Source organism: Lingula anatina, chromosome 1 (genome assembly GCF_051362555.1).
Source record: "Lingula anatina isolate TDL-2025a chromosome 1, LinAna3.0, whole genome shotgun sequence".
NCBI lineage: Eukaryota > Metazoa > Brachiopoda > Lingulata > Lingulida > Lingulidae > Lingula > Lingula anatina.
The window spans coordinates 36,840,967-36,865,546 of record NC_141767.1 but is presented as its reverse complement, the minus strand read 5'-3'; the positions used below and the strand labels follow the sequence as shown (position 1 = coordinate 36,865,546).

The 24,580-nt window shown below is 35.7% G+C and overlaps 1 protein-coding gene across 5 annotated transcripts in view; it reads left to right on the top strand.

The window, feature by feature from the left end:
- Positions 1-276: 276 nt before the first annotated feature.
- Positions 277-24,580, top strand: part of LOC106155078 (dynein axonemal heavy chain 1) — a 41,403-nt gene continuing 17,099 nt past the window's right edge. For 2 of the 5 annotated variants that reach the window (XM_087013867.1, XM_087013887.1), the window contains exons 1-50: positions 277-433; positions 776-947; positions 1,470-1,545; positions 1,955-2,043; positions 2,266-2,354; positions 2,504-2,796; positions 3,048-3,209; positions 3,360-3,612; positions 3,825-3,982; positions 4,215-4,429; positions 4,542-4,709; positions 5,056-5,186; positions 5,425-5,575; positions 5,769-5,962; positions 6,147-6,372; positions 6,672-6,791; positions 7,053-7,135; positions 7,351-7,492; positions 7,746-7,901; positions 8,158-8,356; positions 9,336-9,448; positions 9,719-9,859; positions 10,153-10,365; positions 10,658-10,822; positions 11,243-11,470; positions 11,751-11,930; positions 12,151-12,288; positions 12,528-12,694; positions 13,110-13,226; positions 13,410-13,598; positions 14,870-14,975; positions 15,441-15,554; positions 15,805-15,954; positions 16,217-16,410; positions 16,685-16,856; positions 17,109-17,263; positions 17,516-17,693; positions 18,099-18,293; positions 18,498-18,617; positions 19,178-19,204; positions 19,896-20,054; positions 20,355-20,468; positions 20,740-20,880; positions 21,228-21,388; positions 21,634-21,965; positions 22,190-22,371; positions 22,722-22,955; positions 23,288-23,484; positions 23,702-23,837; positions 24,154-24,362. In XM_087013867.1, the coding sequence (XP_086869993.1) occupies positions 783-947; positions 1,470-1,545; positions 1,955-2,043; positions 2,266-2,354; positions 2,504-2,796; positions 3,048-3,209; positions 3,360-3,612; positions 3,825-3,982; positions 4,215-4,429; positions 4,542-4,709; positions 5,056-5,186; positions 5,425-5,575; positions 5,769-5,962; positions 6,147-6,372; positions 6,672-6,791; positions 7,053-7,135; positions 7,351-7,492; positions 7,746-7,901; positions 8,158-8,356; positions 9,336-9,448; positions 9,719-9,859; positions 10,153-10,365; positions 10,658-10,822; positions 11,243-11,470; positions 11,751-11,930; positions 12,151-12,288; positions 12,528-12,694; positions 13,110-13,226; positions 13,410-13,598; positions 14,870-14,975; positions 15,441-15,554; positions 15,805-15,954; positions 16,217-16,410; positions 16,685-16,856; positions 17,109-17,263; positions 17,516-17,693; positions 18,099-18,293; positions 18,498-18,617; positions 19,178-19,204; positions 19,896-20,054; positions 20,355-20,468; positions 20,740-20,880; positions 21,228-21,388; positions 21,634-21,965; positions 22,190-22,371; positions 22,722-22,955; positions 23,288-23,484; positions 23,702-23,837; positions 24,154-24,362 (7,997 nt within the window). In that variant the 5' untranslated portion in view covers positions 277-433; positions 776-782. Of the gene's footprint in view, positions 434-775; positions 948-1,469; positions 1,546-1,954; positions 2,044-2,265; positions 2,355-2,503; positions 2,797-3,047; positions 3,210-3,359; positions 3,613-3,824; positions 3,983-4,214; positions 4,430-4,541; positions 4,710-5,055; positions 5,187-5,424; positions 5,576-5,768; positions 5,963-6,146; positions 6,373-6,671; positions 6,792-7,052; positions 7,136-7,350; positions 7,493-7,745; positions 7,902-8,157; positions 8,357-9,335; positions 9,449-9,718; positions 9,860-10,152; positions 10,366-10,657; positions 10,823-11,242; positions 11,471-11,750; positions 11,931-12,150; positions 12,289-12,527; positions 12,695-13,109; positions 13,227-13,409; positions 13,599-14,113; positions 14,220-14,869; positions 14,976-15,440; positions 15,555-15,804; positions 15,955-16,216; positions 16,411-16,684; positions 16,857-17,108; positions 17,264-17,515; positions 17,694-18,098; positions 18,294-18,497; positions 18,618-19,177; positions 19,205-19,895; positions 20,055-20,354; positions 20,469-20,739; positions 20,881-21,227; positions 21,389-21,633; positions 21,966-22,189; positions 22,372-22,721; positions 22,956-23,287; positions 23,485-23,701; positions 23,838-24,153; positions 24,363-24,580 lie in introns of all 5 variants that reach the window. The other 3 variants (XM_087013871.1, XM_087013876.1, XM_087013883.1) reach the window with 3 other exon arrangements.

Genomic DNA, 24,580 nt, shown 5'->3' with positions numbered 1-24,580 from the left:
CTGTTTTTTATTTAATGTGTTAAAGGCCTTTTGTGCAAATTTCATCACGCTAGCCCGTTTTTTTTTCTTCTGTTTCTTTTCTGTTTTGCTTATATCCAAATTGCCAATTAAATTAATTCGGTGTTTTAATAACATGCCCAAGAGTTCCATTAAACGGCAAATAGACTGAACTTTAAACTTAAGTCAGTTTAAAATTCTGAACAATCTAAACTGCAAGATTGATTTCTGGTTTTGAGATTTTTGTTTAAGGCGGTTAGTCTGTGTCCTTGCAAGGCAGGTCAAGCGGCGAAATCCTTGTGGCTTGACATGGCACGTCTCCCACCTGCCTGCGCATGCGCACCTACCTTAGCAACTCCATCAACTCCGCCATATTTGTTGATGGTGCGTTGAACAAAATCGTATAAATTACGGATATGAATCTTCATTAAGAGAGGTAAAAGATTTCAATGCATGCTATTACCACAGTTATATTCATTTTTTGGATATGGTTACTAAATTAGTTTTGTTCTGAAACTCTCTGCATTAATATGAGTGCCAATGTACTGTGTAGAACTTGTACTCAAGACAGCCAGCAAGTAGGCTGTACTGTAAATGGTTAGTCGTATAGACATATAGACGTATAGACGATGATCCAAGTACAGACCATAGTACTCTCTCAAAAAGCTTTGAGAATATTAGGCTGTTTTTAAGATTATATTGATGACATGTAGTGACTTTTTCAAACTTTAACTGTAATATATTATTATTATAATTATAGTATCTTTCTTTCTTCTAGCAAAAATATGTCTAGCAGAGCAACCAAAAGCTCCCATGGGAGGCCTTTCTCCTCCAATCGGACACAGATTAATACAGCAAAAACATCCGTCTCTGGACAGAAGTACCCAGAGATCAAACAAAGAGGGTTTTATTCAGATATTTTAGGAACAGGTGCCCAAGAAAGATTAGGGGTAAGTATAATTTGCATTTTTTTATTTTGGTACAATTCTGTGCTCTTGATATTACACTCAGAAACACATCTGGTAATATGTTGTGGAGTTCAGTAAGCACAAAATAAATTGGACGAGCAGTTGAAATAAATAAACAGAAAAGTTGCTTCACAAGTACATGTATTTGGCCTGATTTTCTCTCCAACAGAATTGCTTACTATATCATTAATTTTTATAATGCTTCTTAACTACTATTACATTGAAGCAGAATTCACTAAGGGCACAAGAGGTTCATTCTTAGCTACCGCTTTCTGATAAACAAGGTTTTTGAAATAAAGGTTTGCTTAATTAATGGAGAAGTAATAAGATAAGAAAATTATACTTACACATGTAGCTAGACTGGCAGCTTATTGGAGGGACAGTCATAGTGGAGACATTATGGGATCCAGGTTTATTCACTTATGTTGTAAATTTATTTGTATTAAGTTTTGGTGCCCAAACTTTTAATACTAATAATTTGAAAAACATTGTATTTAATTTTAGAATGTATTGCAAGGGCCTGAGACTGTGGAACAGGATACTCTTTGGAATGTTGCCAAAGAAAAACACACTCCAAAAGGTAAGTACATATATGTATTCTTTGAAATGAAGGAGACTTGAAATCAACCCAAACATGTTTTTACTTACGGGTACCTACTGTTCTGCATGTGCAACTACATTATTACAATTTTTGCAAGAAGAATTATTTTCTGTATTTACTGTAAATCTAGCCAAAGCATATAATTGATATCAAATATAAAAAAAAATCACTTGCAAGTTTTCAGTGAGAACCATATTATGAAATTGAAGTCAAGTGCTTGTCAAAATGAACATTTTTTAAGTGTGTTTGTCCAGTTAATTTATTATTATTCTATTTTATTTTATTAATTTATTATTTATTTATTTTCGCATTTTGTTGTATAGTGGCAAATCTTGGATTCAAAGTATCAGACTTTTATGTAAGATTGATGTAAACTTAACATTTTCAGTTACTGGGGTTGATTTTAAACCAGAGGACATACAGGCACAACTTCAGGAGTACACGTATGGACCATCCACAGAGATAACAACCATATCTGTAAGTTTACAAATATATCTGGATTACTGCTCCTAAAACAGAAATGAAATACCTATAATCTAGTTTCGTCTGTGAGAGAGAAAGAAAAATGGGTAGAATTACAATGTGTGTGTGTTTGAGAGAGAGAGAGAGAGAGCATCTTTTCGTATAGTATAAGTATCAGACAAGATTGGTGTTTATTTCATAAAAATTTAATGCTGACATGTATTTTTGTTTTTGCAGGACTTTCCAGTGAAGTCATTTCAACCCAAAGTCCAGTTACCCTACTATACCATTCCAGGACAGTGTCCAAGAAAGATAGAAATTGAAAGGTAAATGTGACTGATTTAAAACAAACAACAATTTACTTGAAATCTGTTTGGAAGTATTTAGTGTTGGAATTCACCCCTTTAACACTTTAACCTTCTGGGTATTTTATAAAACTCTTCCTTTAGTAATATTTATAATTGCAATTTTTTAGGAGAAAGAGGCTGTATGAGAGCCAGAATTTAAAGACCTTGCTTGCCAAGGAGTGCATAGACAGCAGCATGCTGATGCCAAAAATGTTGACAAATGGAAACAACAATGTTATATTGAATGCTGATTTGAAGGATCCAGCTCCCTTTCCACCTTATTTACCACTGGAGATATTTGATGACCAAGAGTTTGATTGCCGCACACCCCACGAGTGGATTAGATTAGGAAAGGAAGATGGAAAGAGAATGCCTGTCCCTGGCAAAGCCTTGTTGCCTTCCACTGATGATGTGCATGATTGTATGTTTATATTATGCATATAAAGTTATTCACATGTTTATGTTCTATTATGCGCTTTAATAATTCAGGTTTTGCTCTTGTAAATAGAAAAAGAAATAATTGCTTGGAAATTTTGGTAACTACCCCTTGAACACCAAGGAATTATAATGTGTCTAAATCTTTATCTTTTAAATACTATTACTGATGTATTTTTATCTTTATTTGCATTTGTGTCTATATGATTAGATTTTGTATTAAACTTTGTCTTCCAGTGGATCCCAGAGACCCTAGCATTACCTATGCCTGGGTGGATGTGGGAGTGTTGGACTATGATAAAGCAACACAGCTGTATCTGGTGCAGAAATGTGATGAAAATGGAAGGATTGTAGATCAGAAGGGAAAGACAATAGTGAATGGTGGGAAGAGAAAAGATGGTAAGATACACTGATAAAAAAAAAACAATTTATATAATTTAAATGACAAAAACAAAGACCCCTTTGGTGAAAGTGTAAATGGACTGTTTCATATTGTATATGTAATGATTGGTGCCTATATAGCCTTTTATATTGATTTTTTTATTCCAGGCACAAGGATTACTTTGCCCTCCCAGTACTGGATTCCCAGAGTTAGGTTGCTATTTATGGCAGAGGATCCGCGAGATTTTGTTAAGCGTGTCGGCCATGCTTTTAGAAGCCGCAAACACACAGAAGCACTGATCCGCTACAACCTGTACCTGGACTGTATGCCTATGGATGGAGTGGGGGAACTGGACCAGGCATCATTGAAGAGAATGACTGATTGGGCTAGAAGTACTTCTTCACTGTCAAAGGACAAAAGGTCAGTTCTTCAGAAAAAAAAATTATTTATATTGTAAGTCATATTTTAACAAAATGTGACATCATTTACATGTAATTGGTTGTCTGCACAGCTCAATGTGTCCCTCAGTGTTTAATTTACTGAAGTTATTGTTGTAGTAGGTGCTAAAATAGAATAAGATAAAACAATTATGATGAGAGAATTCTTTGGTAATATTTTTAATTTGATTATAGCCTGGATGACTACATACAGCTGTTGGAGAAAGAAGTGAACATTGATTTTTGTCGCTCCATGAATCGGATCATCTTTGATAAAACTGTGGCAGAAGATCCTGCAACCTTTGCCTTTGTCACTATCCCAGAGCCAGTGAAAGAGGTGATACCAGAGAAAGGTATGTTGGGCTTTCTACAGCATGTTGTGTACTATAAGAAGTATTCTCCTTCCAAACATTTTGTCAAAGGTAAACTTTGTAATTTTTCTCCTGCAGAAATTTTTAAGCTCCATTGTGTAAATAGGTCAGTAACTGTCGCTGTCACTGTCACAGTGCCAATGAAAACTCCAGACAAATTAGGTTATTTGAAGGAATTTCTAAAATATTGCTGTTCTTTTTGTCCATTATTTAGGCTGTGTCACAGACTTACCTGAATACCCATTTGATGAGCAGTATGACAAGTTTGCCTTCAACTCCCTGCTGACCAGAGAAGAGAGTATCTCAGCCATTGGCAAAGTCAGGACTGAATGTAACAAGGTCTCTGCTATGTGCCTCTTCCATCTACCTATGAGTAAACCCATGAGGCTTGAGGAGTTTGAACAGACACAAAGTCAGGCCACATCCCAGGTAAGCATTTTGTGCATTTATCACTACTTTAATTTCACAATTATTCTGAAAATATATAGATCTATTGTGTTAAAACAGTTTCTGCAAATTATGACTTTTATTTTCTCTCCAGGTTTCCCTGTTTTTGAAGGACAGCTGGATCACCACACTGAGAGCTGCCATAAGGACCAGCTTGAGGGACAGTGGGAAGGGCTGGTTTAATATCCACGAGACCAACTGGGATGTGTACCAGATTTCCAAGCTCAAGAAGCTGATGGAGATGGTCAAGTTTAATATGCAGGTAATTCAAAATATTGGTGGCATATAAGTTGAACTGTTTGCACGAACCCCAATATGACATCAGATTACTCAAAATAAGTGAGTTTTTTTCAAAAATTTGCCCACCACAGTTTCCCAACAAAAAAGTTATTTTCTTAGTTACTGTTATTAAATTGGAACTCTTCAACACATTTTTGTAATGTTATAATTTTATACTGAAGGACAGTAATTGCTCAGAATAATAGACCTTTCATCAATATAATAGCAAACTAAAACTCAAATTTGTTGTGGAGTATGAAGAGTGAAATCTGTATATTTGACAGCATTTACTGCCTAGTTTAAAACCTTGTTGGCACTGGTTATTGCAGGATTCCCTGAGGTACCTGGTCCAGGACTCTTTGGTCTCTTACACCCAGAATGTACTGGATGCCTGCCATGCCTGTTTGTCTTATGAAGAAGACAGAGAATGGGGACCAGACCTTTTAGCCAGTAACTACAGGTGAGGAACACTTAATCACAGTCCCTATTTGTTAATAAGTTGATAATGATGCCATTAAAAACGATGAAGTAATTTTATTGTTGGTCATGAAAGTTATTTATCAACTTAATATACTAAAGAAGTTGATTTCATTTTTCCTATTTTTAAATCACTAACTGACAATTTAAAATATTGAATTTCAATTATAAAAATGTATGATCGTGGGAAAGGGATTCGTATAGTATTGATCTTAATTCAGACCCAAGAGGAATGCCCTGTTTTTGGTGGATCTGCTTCTGGACAAAGAAGGCGCCCACTACAGTACTAATCTGAACAGCTTTGAGAGCACTCTGATCAGCTTGTTTGACAAAGGCATCTCATCCACACAGAGTGTGCCACAGCTGGAAAAGGTATGTGAATTGATTAAAAGCAATTAAATGCTTGTGCAGGAGCTCACTCATGAGTACATATCATTTATGCCCTTCACAATTATGCATGTACATGTACATCTATACACGAACATGCAGGCACACGTGCATGCACACACAATTTTCAAAAAATTTAATTGTAAAGTTTTATTTTCTGATTTTTTTTCTAATTCAGTACATCATGGAAGACATATTCTGGTCTGGCACACCTCTGCTGGAGTCTGTGGGAGAACATGAACCACCTGTGGAGGAACTGAGAACCACAGTGACAAATGCCATAAAGAAAGCACTCATTCCTATGAAAGCCTATGCCAGAGAGTATGAGAAACATTTGGAGTTGATGAATTTGGACATAAATGCATATGTCAAGTAAGTAGAAGATATTGCCATTTTGTTTTATTATTGTACCAACTGAATGTGTGTGGTGGAATCTTGATATATTGATTGTTGATATGATGGGAAATTTACAGCTAAAAAGGGACTTCTGATTTTTACTTGCCTCTCTTATCAGGTCCATCTTAAAACTGTAAACCGTGTTTTTGTTTGCTTCAAGGGAGTATGAAAAGCAAGGCAAATCAGCCGCTGAAGTGAAGCATGAAGTAGAGATGCACTTGAAAGAGAAGGAAGTGATTGAAGCCACCATCCCAAGCACCATAGTCATAGGACCATTCTGGATCAACACAGACACAGTGAGGAAGGCATTGGCAAAGAAGAGGAAAGACCTGAGTAATGCTGTACTGGAGCTGTTAGCTAGACAGCTCAGGAAACAAGCAGATGATGTAAGCTAGTTATCATTTAACAGGATATTAAAATACAATCACCCTTTAACTATGTGCCAAAAATAATCCAAAAATAATGTGCCAAATAAAAAAATGTTAATTACAAGCTAACACTCATGTAGGGGAAAGTTTTTACCTGCTATAAATGATCTAAAGTATAGTATCTTTTCAAAGTGAAATTTCATGTGCTTTACCATACTCGGAGATAAATGTAATCACAGTTTTTGCTCACTGTCTATTTAATACCCTCTGCCATTATTATTTTATTATTTGATTATTCATCACTTTATTATTTAAAGGCTTGTGAAGAGTTCAAGGCTATCAGCAGGAAACTCTATGACAAGTCCAACTGCATTGAGGAGCTCTCAGAGATGAGGGAGTGGATGAAAGGAATACCAGAAAAACTGAAAGAACATCAGGTAAGTTGTGGTAATTGTGGTAATTGCCCACTTAATTCAAATAGACTTGATCAATTTATGTCCCCCAAAGATTGTTTTGTTGTATCTGTAAAGGATAAGAAATATTCAAAAAGTGACAGTTTCACTCAAATAATTGTATTCAGTGTTTTATTTTGTTTTGAATAATGAACATAAAACTATCTTCACTTTCTACATGTGACTTTTTATGGCCTCTTTCCTTCATTTTGTAACAATGGTTATTATATATCTTTTTCTTTGTAGGAACTCATTGACAAGGCCATGTCAGATTATGAATTGATAGAAGATTTCTACTATAACCTTTCCACTGATGACTTCAATGCCAAGTAAGAATATAGATATCATGTAATTTCAAATAATAAAAAAATATCTGTTGAATCACTACCACGAGCTGCATACCTTGTCTACACTGGGTCTCCACTTTTGCCAACAAATTAGCAACAAAAGTGCACCACATAGACAACAAACTGTTAATAATAATAATAATAATAATAATAATAATAATAATAATAATAATAATAAATATGATTCCTGTATCTAGGTGGACTGCTATTGGGTGGCCACACAAGATAGAGACTCAGATGGAGAACACTCTGGTCCAGTTGGAGGAGGATGAGGAGAGGTTTAGGAAGCTACAGGTCCTAGATCAGGCCAACTTCAATGATAAACTGGATACACTGCAGGTGGGTGGCGGCTATAGATGAAAGCTGTATTTTTTTTTCTTTGAGCATTGGTGGAATTGGTTTTCTTTGCTTTTCTTCAGTATAAAGAGGTTTACAAAAAAAGACATTGTTATTACTTTTAAAGTTAGCGTAAAATATTTTGCACCTGGAACATTAGCTTTTCACTAAGGTTTTTGTGATATAAATGTGATTTGCATGTCATTGCAGGTTATAAATATCTTAAAACACATTTCTTTTTCTCATCTTTGATTAGATGGTTGTTGCTGGTATGGCTGCCCACACTGACATTGGCAGAGCACATGAGATTGCCAATGAGGCACGCAGAATAAATAAGCAGCTGAAGGAAGCTCAAGAGGATGCTGCCAAATACAACAACAGGGAACGCCTGTTTGGTCTGCCTGTCACAAACGTGAGTACTGGGTGGAGGTCTGGTTATTTGGACATCTGATGCAATTGTTCACTAAATTTGAACTAATTTGTGATGTTGTTCACAAAGAAGTGTTTCATTAATGGGGAAATGATACTAAAGTGATTTAAGGTCACGTCAAATAGTATTTTTTGTGAGGAACTAAAAATGAAAATTCATGAAAATTCATGTCGTTTATAGTTATTTTCCCTTTCCCCTATACTCCAACTCTACCATCAATTTTCCAATTTTATTTTAGTATGACAAGTTGATAAAGCTTGTGAAGGACTTTGAACCTTTCCGAAATCTCTGGATCACATGCTCCGAATGGCTCCGTTGGAATGAGAGCTGGATGAATGATCCGCTGACATCCATTGATGCTGAAAGCCTGGAAAAGAATGTGAATGACTCCTACAAAACCATGCACAAGTCTGTGAAGATTTTCAATGATATACCTGGTATGAGTTGTGTTTTCAAATTTAGTGGTGAAGCATAACCTGTAGTTTTAGGGAAAAAAGGAAGTAAATAGAAATTGAAAGAAATGTGCAAAGTACTTTGTGATAGTTTTATCTTTGTTTTTTTTTCTCCTTATGATCAGTATTTGATGCAAGAACTGTAGTTTTTGTAGAAAACAATGAGATTTTAAGGCAATGGAGACTATTTAGATATAACTTTTTACTGTATGCAGCTGACTCAGTATTATATGTGAAGGAGGAACATGGGGGGTTTTGTGAGTATCATATGGTCACCATGGCACTTATTACTCCCCTTGTATAGATGCACAGATACTTGAATGTTTCTGAATTCATACAATCATGTTGTCCTTTAATGTTTTATTATATGGCCGGGGTATAATGCATGCATTTCCAAGATGTCCAATTTGTGTGTTATGCTGTATTAGATATGTGCACATGTGCACACACATACACAAGAACCCCTGCACAATTTTCCTGTAGTTAGCAGAACTGATGTTATACACATGCCCCTTTAAAACTTCAAATATTTTCCCAGATATTTAGGCAGGTTAAGTTATTGCCTTTTAGTTTGAATTTTAAGTTGTAATTTGCAATCCCGCCTTTTTTTCTGTAAATGGCCATCACAGACCTGAGGGTGGAGTGATCGTTCAATACCAGTAGGATCTTTTAATTTGAAAATAGCTTCTCATTGCAGAGATATGGTCATAAACTTACAGTAGACATGGGATAGAATTGACAGTTAAGGATGACATAATATGTGCAGTATATTTTTAATTTCCAAACCCCACTGATATCATCAAAGTTTCAGCTTTGTTGATTTTTTTCTAAATTTTATGGTTTTGCAGAAGAACTAAGGCAATGCCAGTAATGCTCACAAGATACTTACAAATGTATATCTGTGTAATAGAAATGCTAAGATGCCAATGACACTGGTTGATTTGTGTGTATCTTCTGATTACAGGTGTGCAGCAAGTAGCAGTAGAGGTGAAAGGCATGATAGAAGAGTTCAGGCCTTATATCCCTCTTATCCAAGGCTTGAGAAACCCAGGCATGAGGAACAGGCATTGGGAGCAGGTCAGTAGAACCTTATTTAGGTACAGTTTCTTTTAATTAAGAAGAGGGGAAGGCAAGGAATGCTAAATTCTTTTGACAGATTGAAGTGCAAACTTAGTTCTGTTGGAGTGTTTGAAAAATTCATTCGACCATTTCTTTCTTTTAGATATTAAATACACATTAAAAGTTAAATTTTACATATTTTCTTTTGTAACCCTTGTTTATAATTTCGCCTTCCATAGTCAATAATAATCACATTCATTGACAGTTCTATTTTTCTTCTGTATGCAGCTGTCAAATGACCTTGGTTTCCCAGTGCGTCCAAAACAGTCCCTGACCTTCTCCAAGTGTCTGGAGATGAGACTGCAAGATCACATTGAAAAGATTAGTAAGGTGGCAGAGGTAGCAGGGAAGGAATACTCCATTGAACAGGTAAACTTCTGAATAAATATGGTTTTATGTTTAAGTGAATGATGGATTATTAATTTATTTATTTAAAATGCACTGTATTGTCCTTATTTTGATCAGCTTTTGTAAAGATTTGTTATAATATGTTTTTTAAGTAGCTTCCTCTTTATTGAGCTAAATTCCTATTATTTTTCCTGCTTTTTGTATGGCGGGGAAAAAAAGATGGACTATGTTCTACACATGCAATAATTATATCTGAGGATGGAACCTTGAGCTGAATGTTATAGTAAATCACAATTTTTACTTCTATTTATCAGGCTCTTGACAAGATGGAAGGTGAATGGGCACCAGTGCTGTTTGAAGTGATGCCATATAAAGATACGGGCACCTACATTGTGAAAATATCAGAAGAAATCTCACAGCTTTTGGATGATCACATTGTCATGACCCAGAGCATGTCTTTCTCCCCATTCAAGAAACCTTTTGAGGAGAGAATCAGTACATGGGAAAGTAAACTAAGAACAACTCAGGTAAGCTATGAAGCAATATATACACCGTATAACAATTGCAGTTGGTTGAGGATAAGAAAACAATTTTGAATAAACATTTAAATTTTGTATTCTTTGTCAGATTTGCTGCTTGGGGATTTTAAAAAATCTTTCAGCTGACAAGTATGTATCTTACAAGTGTATTGTAAGCAGTGAACATGATTTGACTCTCTGTGGCTTCAAATGTGAGTTATATCTGGTCGTTGGTTATAGCTTAACATCAAGCAAACATGCAGACGAAACTATAGGTGATTGCATGTTTTGTGTTTGATAGGATGTCCTTGATGAGTGGCTGTTGTGCCAGAGGTCCTGGCTGTACTTGGAGCCCATCTTCAGCTCAGAGGACATCAACCGCCAGTTGCCAGTGGAGAGCAAGAGGTATCAAACCATGGAGAGAATCTGGAGGAAGCTGATGAAGCAGGCACGGGACAACCCACAGGTAAGCCTGAGACCCTGTTCATGTTCTGCCACATTAAATCCTGCCCCAAAGCTATGATACAGAACAAATGTTAATAGTTAAAGCGGTTTCTGTATTTTAGGTGCGTGTATGGATTTATGCGTGAGGGTTTGTGTATGCATGCACAGATGTGTATAAATTGTTAGTCCCAGTGTCCTATGTGCACACTGGTGTGTTCTTATGCTTGTATGTGTATTGTGTTATTTTTGGTAAGCACATTTTTATTTTGTCTGGTCTTATGTAGCTGCCATTTTCTTCGATCTTGGCTTCTTGAAAGCCGTGTGGTATATAGTATGTAAACAATGGAGATTATAACATTTAAGTTGTCTTTCAACATTCAATTCCTGCTTATAATCAGTCAACTATTTAGATTTGAAGAATGTCACTTCTATATTTCTATAGGTGATCTCACTGTGCCCTGACGCCCGCCTGTTAGACAACTTGAAGGAGTGTAACAAACTGTTGGAGCAGGTCCAGAAGGGTCTGAGTGAGTACCTGGAGACCAAGAGAAATTCTTTCCCCCGCTTCTACTTCTTGTCTGATGATGAACTGCTGGAGATTCTCTCTCAGACCAAAGATCCTACAGCTGTACAGCCTCATCTTAGAAAGTGCTTTGAGAATATTGCCAAGGTGAGAAATGGCAGACTGTTTACCTATAATGTGAAACAGGTTTTTCTTTATATCTCGTGTATTGATGATTAAAAAGAATTTTTTTTTAAGTTTTCAAATGTAGAAAACATGTCATTCTAGAAACTATTCACTATTTGTATTATGTTCAAAATTCCAAAGAAGTGAATAATATGATGAAAAAGGTGGTATCAACCATCTACACAAAAGGTTCTCTTTAAATTATTGCATTTATTTTAACAATTCTGTTATTTCACCACCATGCTTTTTTTTGTTTTTCCAGCTCAAATTTGAGGATGATCTGAAGATCACGACTATGTACTCTGGAGAAGGAGAATCAGTGAGTTTCAAGGAGTCCCTGTATCCCACTGGCAATGTGGAGGACTGGTTACTGGAGGTGGAGAGAGTCATGATGCAGAGTCTCAGATTTATCATCAAAGATGCTTTGGAAGATTATGAAAAGGTAAGAGCTGTATTTATTTTATGTATTTATTTATTATTTATGTTAAGAGTATATATTTTCCGACAGACAGAAAGAAAATATCATGTGATTTCAGAGACCTTTATTTGTTTTATTTTTTTATTATTTATATCGAGCATATATTTTCTGACAGACAGAAAGATAATACCATATGATAGGAATAAGACTAATAAGAAAATTGGATTGGATGTGTTCTCTTCAGATCCCGAGGACAGAGTGGGTAGTCAAGTGGCCTGGCCAGGTTGTCATAGCTGGCTGTCAGACATTCTGGACTTCTGAGGTGTCAGCAGCACTGGAGAGAAAAGATCTGCCTGGACTGTTTCAAAACTTGCTAAGTCAGGTAAATGGGGGACATGCACACACATGTAGTTGTAAATATTTCCAGAATTCAACAAAAAAGTTATTAAAAAGAAGAAAGATTAAAAGATATGCATCTGTTTTTTTTTTTTTTTTTCTTAGTGCACACTTCACATCACTTTACATATGCACATTTTTCTGTATGGTCTTTCATTTTGATTGATCAGCATTTTTAGTCACTTATTCGCCATCAGTGTCAAAGATTCTTTTCTGTTTTCACAGCTTGATGACCTGCGTAACCTGGTGACAGGAGGGACATTGACACGTATTGGAATCCAGGTGTTGTCTGCTCTCATTGTCATTGAGGTCCACGCCAGGGATGTGGTAGCAAACATGGTCAAAGAGAAAGTGGAAAATGTCAATGATTTTGAATGGATCAGCCAGTTGAGGTATGGAAAAACTGAACCAAAAGGTTAAGATAGCTTGGCTTACCCTAGTATAGAGAATCTTATCCAAATGCTAAGGTTGTTCTAATTTGGTTGGGAAAATGTGAAATGTTTTACTGTTTTGCAAGAGATATCACTAATCTCATTAAAAATTGCTTAAGATTATCCAGCTTTTCAGCTAAATGAAATTTAATCCTACGTAAACCCCATGATGTTACTGAATGATTTGGTGGTGAAGGTTTTCTTCAAACATGCTTAATCAAAGTTGAAATAACATATTATTATTAATTGTAAGTTGTAATTGATTTGATTTAATTCATGGAAGAATATGTATTGCAAGTTATCTCTTCTTTTTTTTCGTAATAATGCTTATGCACAATGCCCTTGAAAGTGATGTTCATATTTGTACTGTTTCCAGATACTACTGGTTGGAAGATGACAACATGTACACACGGGCTGTGAATGCCCAGTTTTTGTACGGCTATGAATATCTGGGGAACACAGGGCGCTTGGTTATTACACCACTGACTGATCGGTATGGTGATGAGATTATTTATTTATTTATTTTTATGATTTTATTTATTCATTTATTTATTTATTTATTTCCATTTATTCATTTGTTTAGTGTTCTTGTACCTGGATATGCATTCTGTGGAGATTCCATATACAGGTGGTAAAAATATGTGTCTACATTCAAACTAATGTGTAACCATTTCAGATGTTACCTGACTCTGACTGGAGCCCTCCATCTCAAGTTTGGTGGTGCCCCTGCTGGGCCTGCAGGGACAGGGAAGACAGAGACCACCAAGGATCTGGCCAAGGCTTTTGCCATTCAGTGTGTGGTCTTCAACTGCTCTGACCAGCTTGACTTCATGGCTATGGGGAAATTCTTCAAAGGATTGGCAAGGTGATTAGATGAAAATAATAGACTGACTGCTGATAGTTCATATAGACAGAAGCATGTGATTCTTTAAAAGTTCATGGTTCATTTTTGCTTCTCAAAATTTTGTTTGACAAAAGTAATTTAATTGATCTAAAGATTGCTACGTATTAGATTTTAAATATGGTTGATTTTATGTAAGCATTTTCTATTTGTGGATATGCAAAAACTGGGTACTTGTTTGAATGTATGTTTGTATTAATGTATGTCGCATTTGGGATTCCCTATTCAAAACTGTGTATCGTAAACCATACTGGAGTACATGGGGTTTGCTTGCAATTTATATTGATTTCCACCACCTTTTTTTCCTAAACTTTACTTATTTTTCATTTATGAAGTAATTTTGAAATGGTATGTTGTTTAGAATTGCTCATATTTCAGAAAGCCTTGTGTTGAAAGAAAAAATATTAATTTTTGCACAAAAGTGTTGTGTTTTGAGCACTGCACTTGGATTATGTTTCTCTGTGGTGTGCTACTTCCAGTGCTGGGGCGTGGGCATGTTTTGATGAGTTCAACCGTATCGACATTGAGGTGTTATCAGTGGTTGCTCAGCAGATCACAACCATTCAAAAAGCTCAACAGCAAAGGGTAGGCACTATATGTCTGGACATAGGGTGCTCTCCATACTTGCTAGACAGTAGCATATTTAGGCATATTTCAATATGCATGTTCTCCATGTACAACTATCACCCCAGACCTGATCTACGTATAGCTACTCAGGGTTGCCAGCTCTACACATTTACATGTATTTTACCCATTTTTCAGAATTAATTCCTTTTTATTTCAGGTGTTGTTCTATTGTTGATAACATGTCTAGCAAAAGATATCAGCATTTTAGGATGTAGAGTTGGCATCCTTGCATGATTATCCTATAGACCTCTACCAATCATAGCATAGTGTATAGCATGTATTGATTACAGGTTACCCCATTACCTTGTACACTGCATTACAATCTGTAGGTAGTATTTCCCAAGGCAGTACCCTCACTTGCATGGCCATGCTACTATCTTATTATTTTTTGATTATCTTTTTTTTTTAATTTGAGATTGGGGTTAAATTCAATATTTGATTCCATAAATCTCTATGATTTTGTCTGCAACTTTGGGAAAAGATTCACCATGGAAAGAACATCAGGTTATGGGCATTTTGTTCACCCTGTCTATCCCTGACCCCCCTTTTCTTGCTTGTAGCTTCAAATCAGTAGTTATAACTTCAAGCTCTTTTCCCTTCCTCTATAGTTCAGGGGCATGGGCTTGCTTTGATGAATTCAACCGTATTGACATAGAGGTGCTGTCAGTGGTGGCCATGCAGATCACCCAAATACAGCAAGCACTCATTGCTAAGGTAGGTAGAGAAGAGAAATACGGGCTGACAGCTGGGTAGTTATTTCTTCCTTCGACAACATACATGTAGAAGCATCCCATTAGCATGTAGATTATATTTAATTATTATTTTTATTGATTATTTTAATTAGCAGAAATTATCCACTTCTTACTTACAGACTTAAGTGTTTCTATGTATTTATGATTACCTGTGTTTATTTATGGTTTTGCCTGGAGATGCTGTGTATGTATCACCAGCATGCCCAACTTTGTAAACTTATAGCATTTTCAAATAAAAGGATGGTTGTATCATATTTTTGATAAATTAAGACAAAATATATTAGAGTCAAAATTGAGTTTAATCACAAAACAGTTTGGTATACTATAAAGGTCAATATTACTATAGCTTTGTATTGATATTATGACTTGATATTGAAAATATCAATGTGTTCACATCGTGTGATGTAATAATGTGTCTGTTTCATAGGTGGACAGGTTCATCTTTGAAGGCGTAGAGCTGGCTTTGAAGAATTCCTGTGCTGTGTTCATCACCATGAACCCTGGCTATGCAGGCAGAACAGAACTGCCTGACAACTTGAAGGTAAACAGCAGGAAATGTTCACTGAAATCAAGACATCAGCCAGGCTATAGAATCTGGGAGTGTCAGTAAAGTATAACTGACCCACCAAAAAAAAAATAAATAAATAGAAGAGGGATCCATGTATAAGCATTTTTTTTTCTAGTGTTTTGCTACAAGACATGTTTTAAGTAGGTGTTTCAAAAGCAAGTAGATAAAAGAAAAAACAACAATAAGACTGTGGCCAGTAAAAAGACACACCCTTGTATTCCAGGCTCTGTTCCGTCCTGTGGCTATGATGGTGCCAGATTATGCCCTGATTGCAGAAATCAGTTTGTTCTCCTTTGGTTTCTCTGATGCCAAGATCCTCTCCAAGAAAATCACAACAACTTTCAAGTTGTCATCTGAACAGCTTAGTGCACAGGTAAGTGGTTTATTTTATTTTATTTTTTGTAGTGTTTTGGGTTTTGGGTTTGAATTCAGTATGATTGACAGCAGTTCCTTTGCAAAACTTGTTACAAGATTTCAGAATTTTTTTTAAAGTTAATCAATTATATATATAAACATTGTTACCATTTTGATGAAAATAGAGACCAAGATGATAATTCAAGATAAATGACATCTCCATTTTAAGTTTTAACTTTATATATTGTGTATTCATTTAAGTTGTATATGTCTGGTTTCAGGATCACTATGACTTTGGTATGCGTGCTGTGAAGAGTGTGATATCTGCCGCCGGCAACTTGAAGAGACAGAATCCCAAGATGGATGAAGAGTTGATTGCTCTCAGAGCCATCAGAGATGTAAATGTGCCCAAGTTCCTGCAAGATGATTTGAAACTCTTCAACGGCATTGTATCAGATCTTTTCCCCAACATCAAGTATGTTTTATATATTTAGATGTCCTAAAAAATTTAAGTCATTATTAATTTTTTTTTCAAAAATAAATAAATAATTAGATAAATGGATGAAATGAAAGCATAGAAAAAATTGTTGAACCAAAAACTTTGTACATTACAAGTTGTTAAACTTCAAAACTTTCTTTTATCAGTTCACTTTGTTAACTGCTGAATGCCTCAGACTTCTATATAGTGTACTTGGATTGTGATTCGTACCTTTTTTCTGAACCTCTAATATTGCCTATTTTTTATTTAGAGAGGAACCTATTGACTATGGAGCTCTTAGTGAAGCCCTCAACAAGTCCTGTGTCAAACTCGGCATCAAAGAAGTGGATGGATTCCTACACAAGTGCATTCAGCTTTATGAGACCACTGTTGTGCGCCATGGACTTATGTTGGTTGGGCCAACTGGTTCCGGAAAGACAAAAGTATGACCTTGAATACATTATATTTAAGATTGCAAAATAAAAAAAAAAGTTGAAATTAAATTTAAGAGGATATATAAACAAAATAATGCCATATTATAGAAAATGCCATAATATACTATGGACAGTTGTGGAGTGAAGTGTCATCAGTTTATGCTGTGATAGTACAAGAATCATAGTTACCTTTTATGCTACAAGAGTCCTTTTAATTGCAAATGGTTTTAGCACATTTTCACATTTTGTTTTCATTTCTAGTGTTATGAGGTCCTGCAGAAAGCCATGACTTCACTGAAGGGAGAACCATCTCCAGCTGGTGTGCCCTTTGAGGCTACCCACACCTATATCCTCAACCCCAAGTCCATCACTATGGGACAGCTGTATGGAGAGTTTGATCTCATGACACACGAATGGTAGGCACATTTATATGTCTGCATTTGAACTACTAGACTAAGTGTTTTTTTTTCCTTTTTTCTTTCCTTTTGTTACTGCCTGTAAAAGCAATGCATGTAGCTGTTAACTGCTGTTATTCATTGATGATGAGTAATTTTGGAGTAAGGTGAGTAGGGTTAGTAAGTACTGGTATATTTGATATATGAAATCATATTCCTCCTATTTTATGCTCTACTGGATATGCTATTATTTTTTTTTTCTTTTTATTCCAGGACTGATGGAATCTTGTCCACTCTGATCAGACAGGGCTGCTCTGCCCAGGATGCAGACAAGCGTTGGTATCTGTTTGATGGCCCTGTGGATGCTGTGTGGATTGAGAACATGAACACTGTGCTGGATGACAATAAGAAGTTGTGTCTCAGCAGTGGAGAGATCATCAAATTAACTGAGGTATATAATGTAGAAGTGTATGTGTACATTCGGGGTATTTGGGATTCTACAATTTTTGACAACTGATGTCCCAGTTTTTTCTTCATATAGTCATGTTTGTTAAATATGTGCATGTTTTTTTTTTCTTATGGTGTTTGTGTTGGGCATCTTATATCATAAGTTATTTTATTTTTCATAAAAAAATTTATGTTCTACCATTCTGGATAATTTAAAAAAGCTTTTTTCTTTCTCGAATTTACATAAAATTCTGTTTTTTGCAAACATCTCTCATTTTTCATTCCTAACATATTGTCGCCACATATTAAAAACCTATTACTAGAAATTCTTTTGTGGAATATTTCAACATATTTTCTTCAATTGAGTGAGCAATAAACCTTAAGAATTAACACATCTTATTTCTTCCAGCACATGACTATGATGTTTGAAGTGCAGGACCTGGCAGTGGCCTCCCCTGCCACTGTCAGTAGGTGTGGTATGGTGTACCTGGAACCCAGTATTCTGGGCCTGTCACCATTTGTAGAGTGCTGGCTTAAGAGGCTGCCTGATGCTATATACCCACACAAGGACAAGTTCCAGGCACTCTTTGATGCATTTCTGGAGGTAACCAGATTGTGTTGTTGTTATTTTGATTATTTTTACTATTTTACAAAGAAATATGGATTTCATGTAACATGTTAACATGTAATATATCAACATGTGTTTGCATTATGAGATTTAATATTTTGCCTGTTTTAGCAAATAGATTACAGAGAGCTTATATATGCTCAGTGACATTTTAAATGATTTTGTTTGTGAAATTTTCAGGATTCCATTCATTTCCTGCGAGGCAATATGAAAGAATTTGTGCCATCTATGGACAGCAACTTGACCTTTAGTTTGTTGAAACTGCTGGAATGCTACTTCACCCCCTTCATTCCTAAAGAGGTGGGTGTGGTGATATAAACATCAACTTCTCTAGTTTATCATATTAAATTATAAATAATCATGTGATGAAGTACACAGAGGTAGCCTGATATTTTCACTTCCTACATGTTTCCTTTATATTTGAACAGCCATTTTAGATAGTACTACTTCTCTTTTTTTTATCACATTTAATGACAAGTGTTTGATCAGTGTGTTTTGTTTTCACATTTGACACTTTTCATATCTATGTCCTTCTCTTGTCTTTGTTTTCTTCTCCTAACTTTCCATCTTCTCTCCTTGCTGTCTTTATCTGTGCATCCAGCATTTAATATTGGGTGATGAGGAAGAAGAAGTAGTAAGTGGAGTTGTATTTAAAATATTAATCATTCTCTCTTAACCCAATACAAGTCAGAAGTGATTTATGGAAGAGTCATTTCTGTTATTTTCTTTGATGTTACTTGTTTATTTCTGTTTTTATTGGATCTCTTAATTGGCATTTAGCCAATTCTCTATTGCAGTCATGTTTAATTTAACATATTTTTGTGTTTTGCTTTAATCTGTTTGGGGTTTATTTTAAATAGCACAGGGTACCAGGGAAGTATCAACGGGTAAGAAATACTCAGGTCTAGAGAGTATTATTTGTAGTTAAGCATATAAAACATGCTTTTCAGGGGTGTCGGGTAGGCAGTATAAAAATCCCACTAGGCTAGTCCTGCTTTTACCCAATTATCATTGATAAATAATAAACAAAATTGCAACCTTATTCTTTTTTCATAGATATCTGCCAGTAATAAAGCTATTATAGCTATATATAGTCATAGGCAATTTCTAAGTATGAATCTAGAATCCAATCATCAAAGTATCATGCTATTTGCATGTGCTCATGCGTGCGTACACACACACACACACACACACACACACACACACACACACACACACACACACACACACACACACACACACACACACACACACACCTTGTATAATTAGCATCTAATAGCCTATTGCTATTATATTCACATTTTAAGATACTTATAGTGTCATTTATAGTCCTGCATTTAGGTTCAAACATCATTAACAATGTCCCATATGCATATAGATATACCTGTATTATTAAATGGTATTGACAACCAATTTAATTATGTACAAGGCATGGCTTTTGCTTTGATTATGAAGCAATTGAAAAATATGATTATTATACTTTTTCACATTTTTCACAAAATATTAGCAGCTCTCAAAGAGAGTCCACTAGTTGAGAAAAGAAAGTACAGGATGTTTTGTATTTTTACATGAACACAGGGAGAAAAGGAAATGCCAGAGGAACAACTGGAGCGTATTGTGGATCTCATTGAGCCTTGGTTTATCTTCTCCCTGATCTGGACTGTGGGCGCCACCTGTGATAATGATGGAAGGAAGAAGTTCAGCGATTACCTCAGAGAGAAGATGAAGAAAGAAAATGTAAGTGGGCATTATGTGTGTGTGTGTGTGTGTGTGTGTGTGTGTGTGTGTGTGTGTGTGTGTGTGTGTGTGCGTGCGTGCGTGCGTGCGTGCGTGCGTGTGTGTGTGTAAAACCTAATAATAATTTATGTCTGTTCCAAAAGCAGACTTTATGTTTGGTATGAATTGGATGATGAGACATTTTTTGGGTGTGTTTCTGGAAAATAAGAAGTTTGTGATTTTTATGTATCAACTGTACATATTATGTTCTCATGTAAAACATTATATTTTTATGCATAAAATTAAGAACCTTCATTCCAGTGCACAATGCCATTCCCAGAGAAAGGCTTGGTGTATGACTATAGGTTGGATGATGGAGGCATTAGTGGAGGCCATGGAGATGACGAGGAGGAGGATGCAGGTGGAGAACGCAAGGTACAAAATAAAACACCAAGATTTTGCAAGCTTTTTCTAACACTTTGTTGAAATTTGACACAATTCATAGAGGAAGTAGATCCACTTACTTGTAATTACCAGTTTGAAGTCTGGTAAATAACATGTAACTGTTTGTTATATTGAAAAAAAAAATGGCACCATGATACTGTTCTGGTTCAATGGTTACATCAATTTAAAGTCCATTTTAGAACAAATTGTGGCTTTTTATTGGTAAAAAAAGAATCTGAGTGTTTTTATTTTTCTGATCTAGATTCAGTGGTTGGATTGGTTCCACGGCCGTGCTCATTTCTCTATTCCCCCAGACAGCAAGTTCTCAGACATCATTGTGCCCACCATGGACACCATCAGAAGTGCATACATCATTGAAATACTTCTGTCTAACAATAAAACAGTAAGTTCCATTTAAAAAGGGAAAAAAGGAAATAGAAGTCATTCATAGTTTTGAAACAAAATAAAAAATATTACCAAAAATCAAAAATTGACTCTCATGCTCATGTCCTTTGGTTTCCATATATATTTTTTCTTTTGCTTTCTTTCAATATATTACCTCAGGTTTTTTTGTATTGATAAGGATTTCACTCTCTTAAGGGAAATTTCACTAGACAAGTTATAGTTTACATTTTTATTGATAAATATTTCACTATTTCCTAAGGTTAATTTCAATGCAGAAGTGATAATTTCCTTCCAATTTAGTTGGAAATTTATTAATGTATACCTTGACAATGATTTTTCCTCCAGGTATTGTGTGTGGGTCCTACTGGGACAGGAAAGACCCTCTCCCTGGCAGACAAACTGAGCAGAGGCATGCCAAAACAGTATATCCCAGAATTCATCGTGTTTTCTGCCAAAACCAGTGCAAACCAGACACAAGATCTGATTGATGGCAAACTTGACAAAAGGTAAAAAGTTGGATTTTTTAAATATCAAAATTGTGAATGATATAATTATTTTTATTAGTATGTAACAGTGGTTTTGTATATGAATTCTGAGCACTCAGACAGCACTTATAAGTCCTATAAAAAAACTTTCTTGGTAATTTTTTCGGTGTTAATTTTATTAATGTTACCTCATATTAAAGATATGGTATATTAAATCCCAATTTTATGTACCAATGCCTACAATTTCCTTGTGGCCATTATTCCAGGCGAAAGGGAGTATTTGGACCTCCTCTTGGAAAATACTTCATCTTTTTTGTTGATGACTTGAACATGCCTGCCCTGGAGACTTATGGGGCCCAGCCACCTATTGAACTGATCAGACAGTGGATGGACTTCAAAGGCTGGTACGACAGAAAGGCCATAGGAGATTTCCGCCATCTTGTTGATGTGAACTTTGTGACTGCAATGGGTCCCCCTGGTGGTGGACGTAATCCAGTCACTCCCAGACTGCTGCGTCACTTCAACTACCTGGCCTTCACAGACCTGGAGGATGACAGCAAGCGGACGATCTTTGGAACCATCTTGAACTGGTTTTTAGGTGAAAACATTGTATTAATACCTATACAGCACGTGTCTCCCCATGGTAATGTCAGCTATTTGCTACGAGTATGTATTTTTAGCTTCCAGCAAACATTTTATGGTTAACAAGATTGTTTGGAGCAATGTTGAAGTTGAATGTATATGTTGCAGTCAATGTAGCCAGTTATTTAGACTTGTCTGTTTAAGTCAGATGTTGAATACACTTTTTCTGTCACCTTACAGCTGCCAGTCCTCCAGCAGTGCGTGACCATGGTGACCAAATGGTGGACACCTGTATTGATATGTACAACACCATTCTAAAACAGCTGCTACCAACACCAGCCAAGAGCCACTACACATTCAACTTGAGGGATCTCTCCAAAGTCTTCCAGGGCATGCTCATGGCAGACGCTGCTAAGCTGGAGGTAATGAATCCAATCTGCCTCATTAACAGCTGATTCTAACTCATCCATGCATTTACACATAGCAATCTTTGCAAAGTTGATTTTATGGAGTATTAAAAAATCATGTTTGATGGAATATTTCAGCTTTGTATATACACACATTTTCAAATCTATATCTATGATTATAGTGTTTTATTAAACTTGTAGTAATAATCTGTTGATAGGCATTAACATAAGTTCAGAAACTTATATTTATATTCTGTACATCTATATACTGGTCATCTGATAATGTCAAAAAACATTTCAAGAGTTTATTGTAGCTATCATTCTGTTAACAATAATTAAAAGATTCCATTTCCATTCCATTGCAGACACTGCAGGAATTCCTGCGTCTGTGGTACCACGAGAGTTGCCGCGTGTTCCAGGACCGTTTGGTGAATGATGAAGACAGGGACTGGTTTGACAACTTGATGAAAGAACACATGCTGGCAGACTTCCACATTCAGTTTCAAGATGCTGTGCCCTCACTGCCTATCCTATATGGAGACTTCATGGTGCCCAATGTAGACAACAAAGTCTATGCAGAAATAGAGGATCATGCTAAGGTTGGTGGCTGGACCAAGGACAAGTTTTTTTTCTGTTTGTTTGTTAATTTTCTTTTATGAATTAATAATTTATTTTTCATTTATTCATTTGTATATTTATATATTTTTGCTTAATTTAATATATTTAAATTCAGCACTTATTTGATACTCATGTTCATTTGCATGGAACTTACCAGTGTATGAATTTTATGGAGTATTCAAAAATCAAGATATTATAAGTGATATTTTCAGTTATTCTGTCAAAATGCATCAGACACTTCGAGAGATGTGAATTTTGCATATTTCTTATTGAGTAGACATTCATTTATTTCATCTTTTTTTTTTCTTAAAAGATGGCAAAAGTCATGGAGGAGTACCTTGAGGACTACAATCAAATCAACACAGCAAAGATGAACTTGGTGCTCTTTATGGATGCCATGAAGCACTTGTGTCGTATAAGTCGTATCATCAGACAGCCCCTGGGGAATGCCTTACTGCTGGGAATGGGTGGTAGTGGCAGACAGAGTCTTACCAGGCTGGCAGCACACATGTAATTATATTTATAACTTAAAGATATAGCTTCATCACCATACCTACCATTAATAGAGGTTTGGCACTTGTACTTGATATTGAAAAATATTGGTGATTTTAATTTTCAGAAGAATTAGAGTTATGAACATACAGTATTAACAATTTACAAGCTTAGGACCGCATATTTTTTTCTCATTGAAAAACCTTTACCTATAGAACTCCTGTTTTTCTTCCAGGTCTGAATATGACTGTTTCCAGATCGAGCTGGCTAAGAACTATGGCATGACTGAGTGGAGGGAGGATTTGAAAACCATCATGTTGAAAGCAGGATTAGAGAATAAATCAATAGTTTTCTTGTTTAGTGATACACAGGTAAGGCTTTCTTTAGTAACATTTTCAACTGACTTTGAATTCAGATTGCTTGGGACGGGGGGGGGGGGGGGGGGGGGGGGGGGGGTACTTTTTCTAATATCTATAACTGTGATTTAAGAAAAGAAGTGCTGTGACCAAAAACATACCACAAGTACGAGAATACACAAGTATAAGTCATAGAATAGAAATTGAAATAACGTTAAACTTTGAATTCATTCATTTCTTCTAAACTTTGATGTTTTATACAATATGATGTAGAGATATGAATGCATTTGTAGTCATAGGAAGAAAGACATTTTTTATTGTTTCCTTTCAGATAAAAAGCGAATCTTTCTTGGAGGATTTGAACAACATCTTAAATTCTGGTGATGTGCCCAACATCTATGCTTTTGATGAGCTGGACCAGATCTATACTGCCATGAAGCCTATTGTACAGGATGCTGGCTATCAGCCGACTAAAACTAACTTGTTTTCTGCTTTTACTAAAAGAGTCAGAAGCAATCTGCACACTGTGGTAACAATGAGGTCAGTTTTCTGAAGACTTAAATAAAGCATAATCATATATAAAACTCGATGATTAGATGAAAAAGTTTTTAAGTTACATTCAAGGGATTCATAGAGTAAGCATGCAGTTTTGGAAAACAATTTTATAGTATTAGATATCTAGAATTATTTCTATGTAGTGAGTTTGGGTACATGTCAGAAAGTATGTTTTTATGAGTAACTTGAAAAGATAACACCTG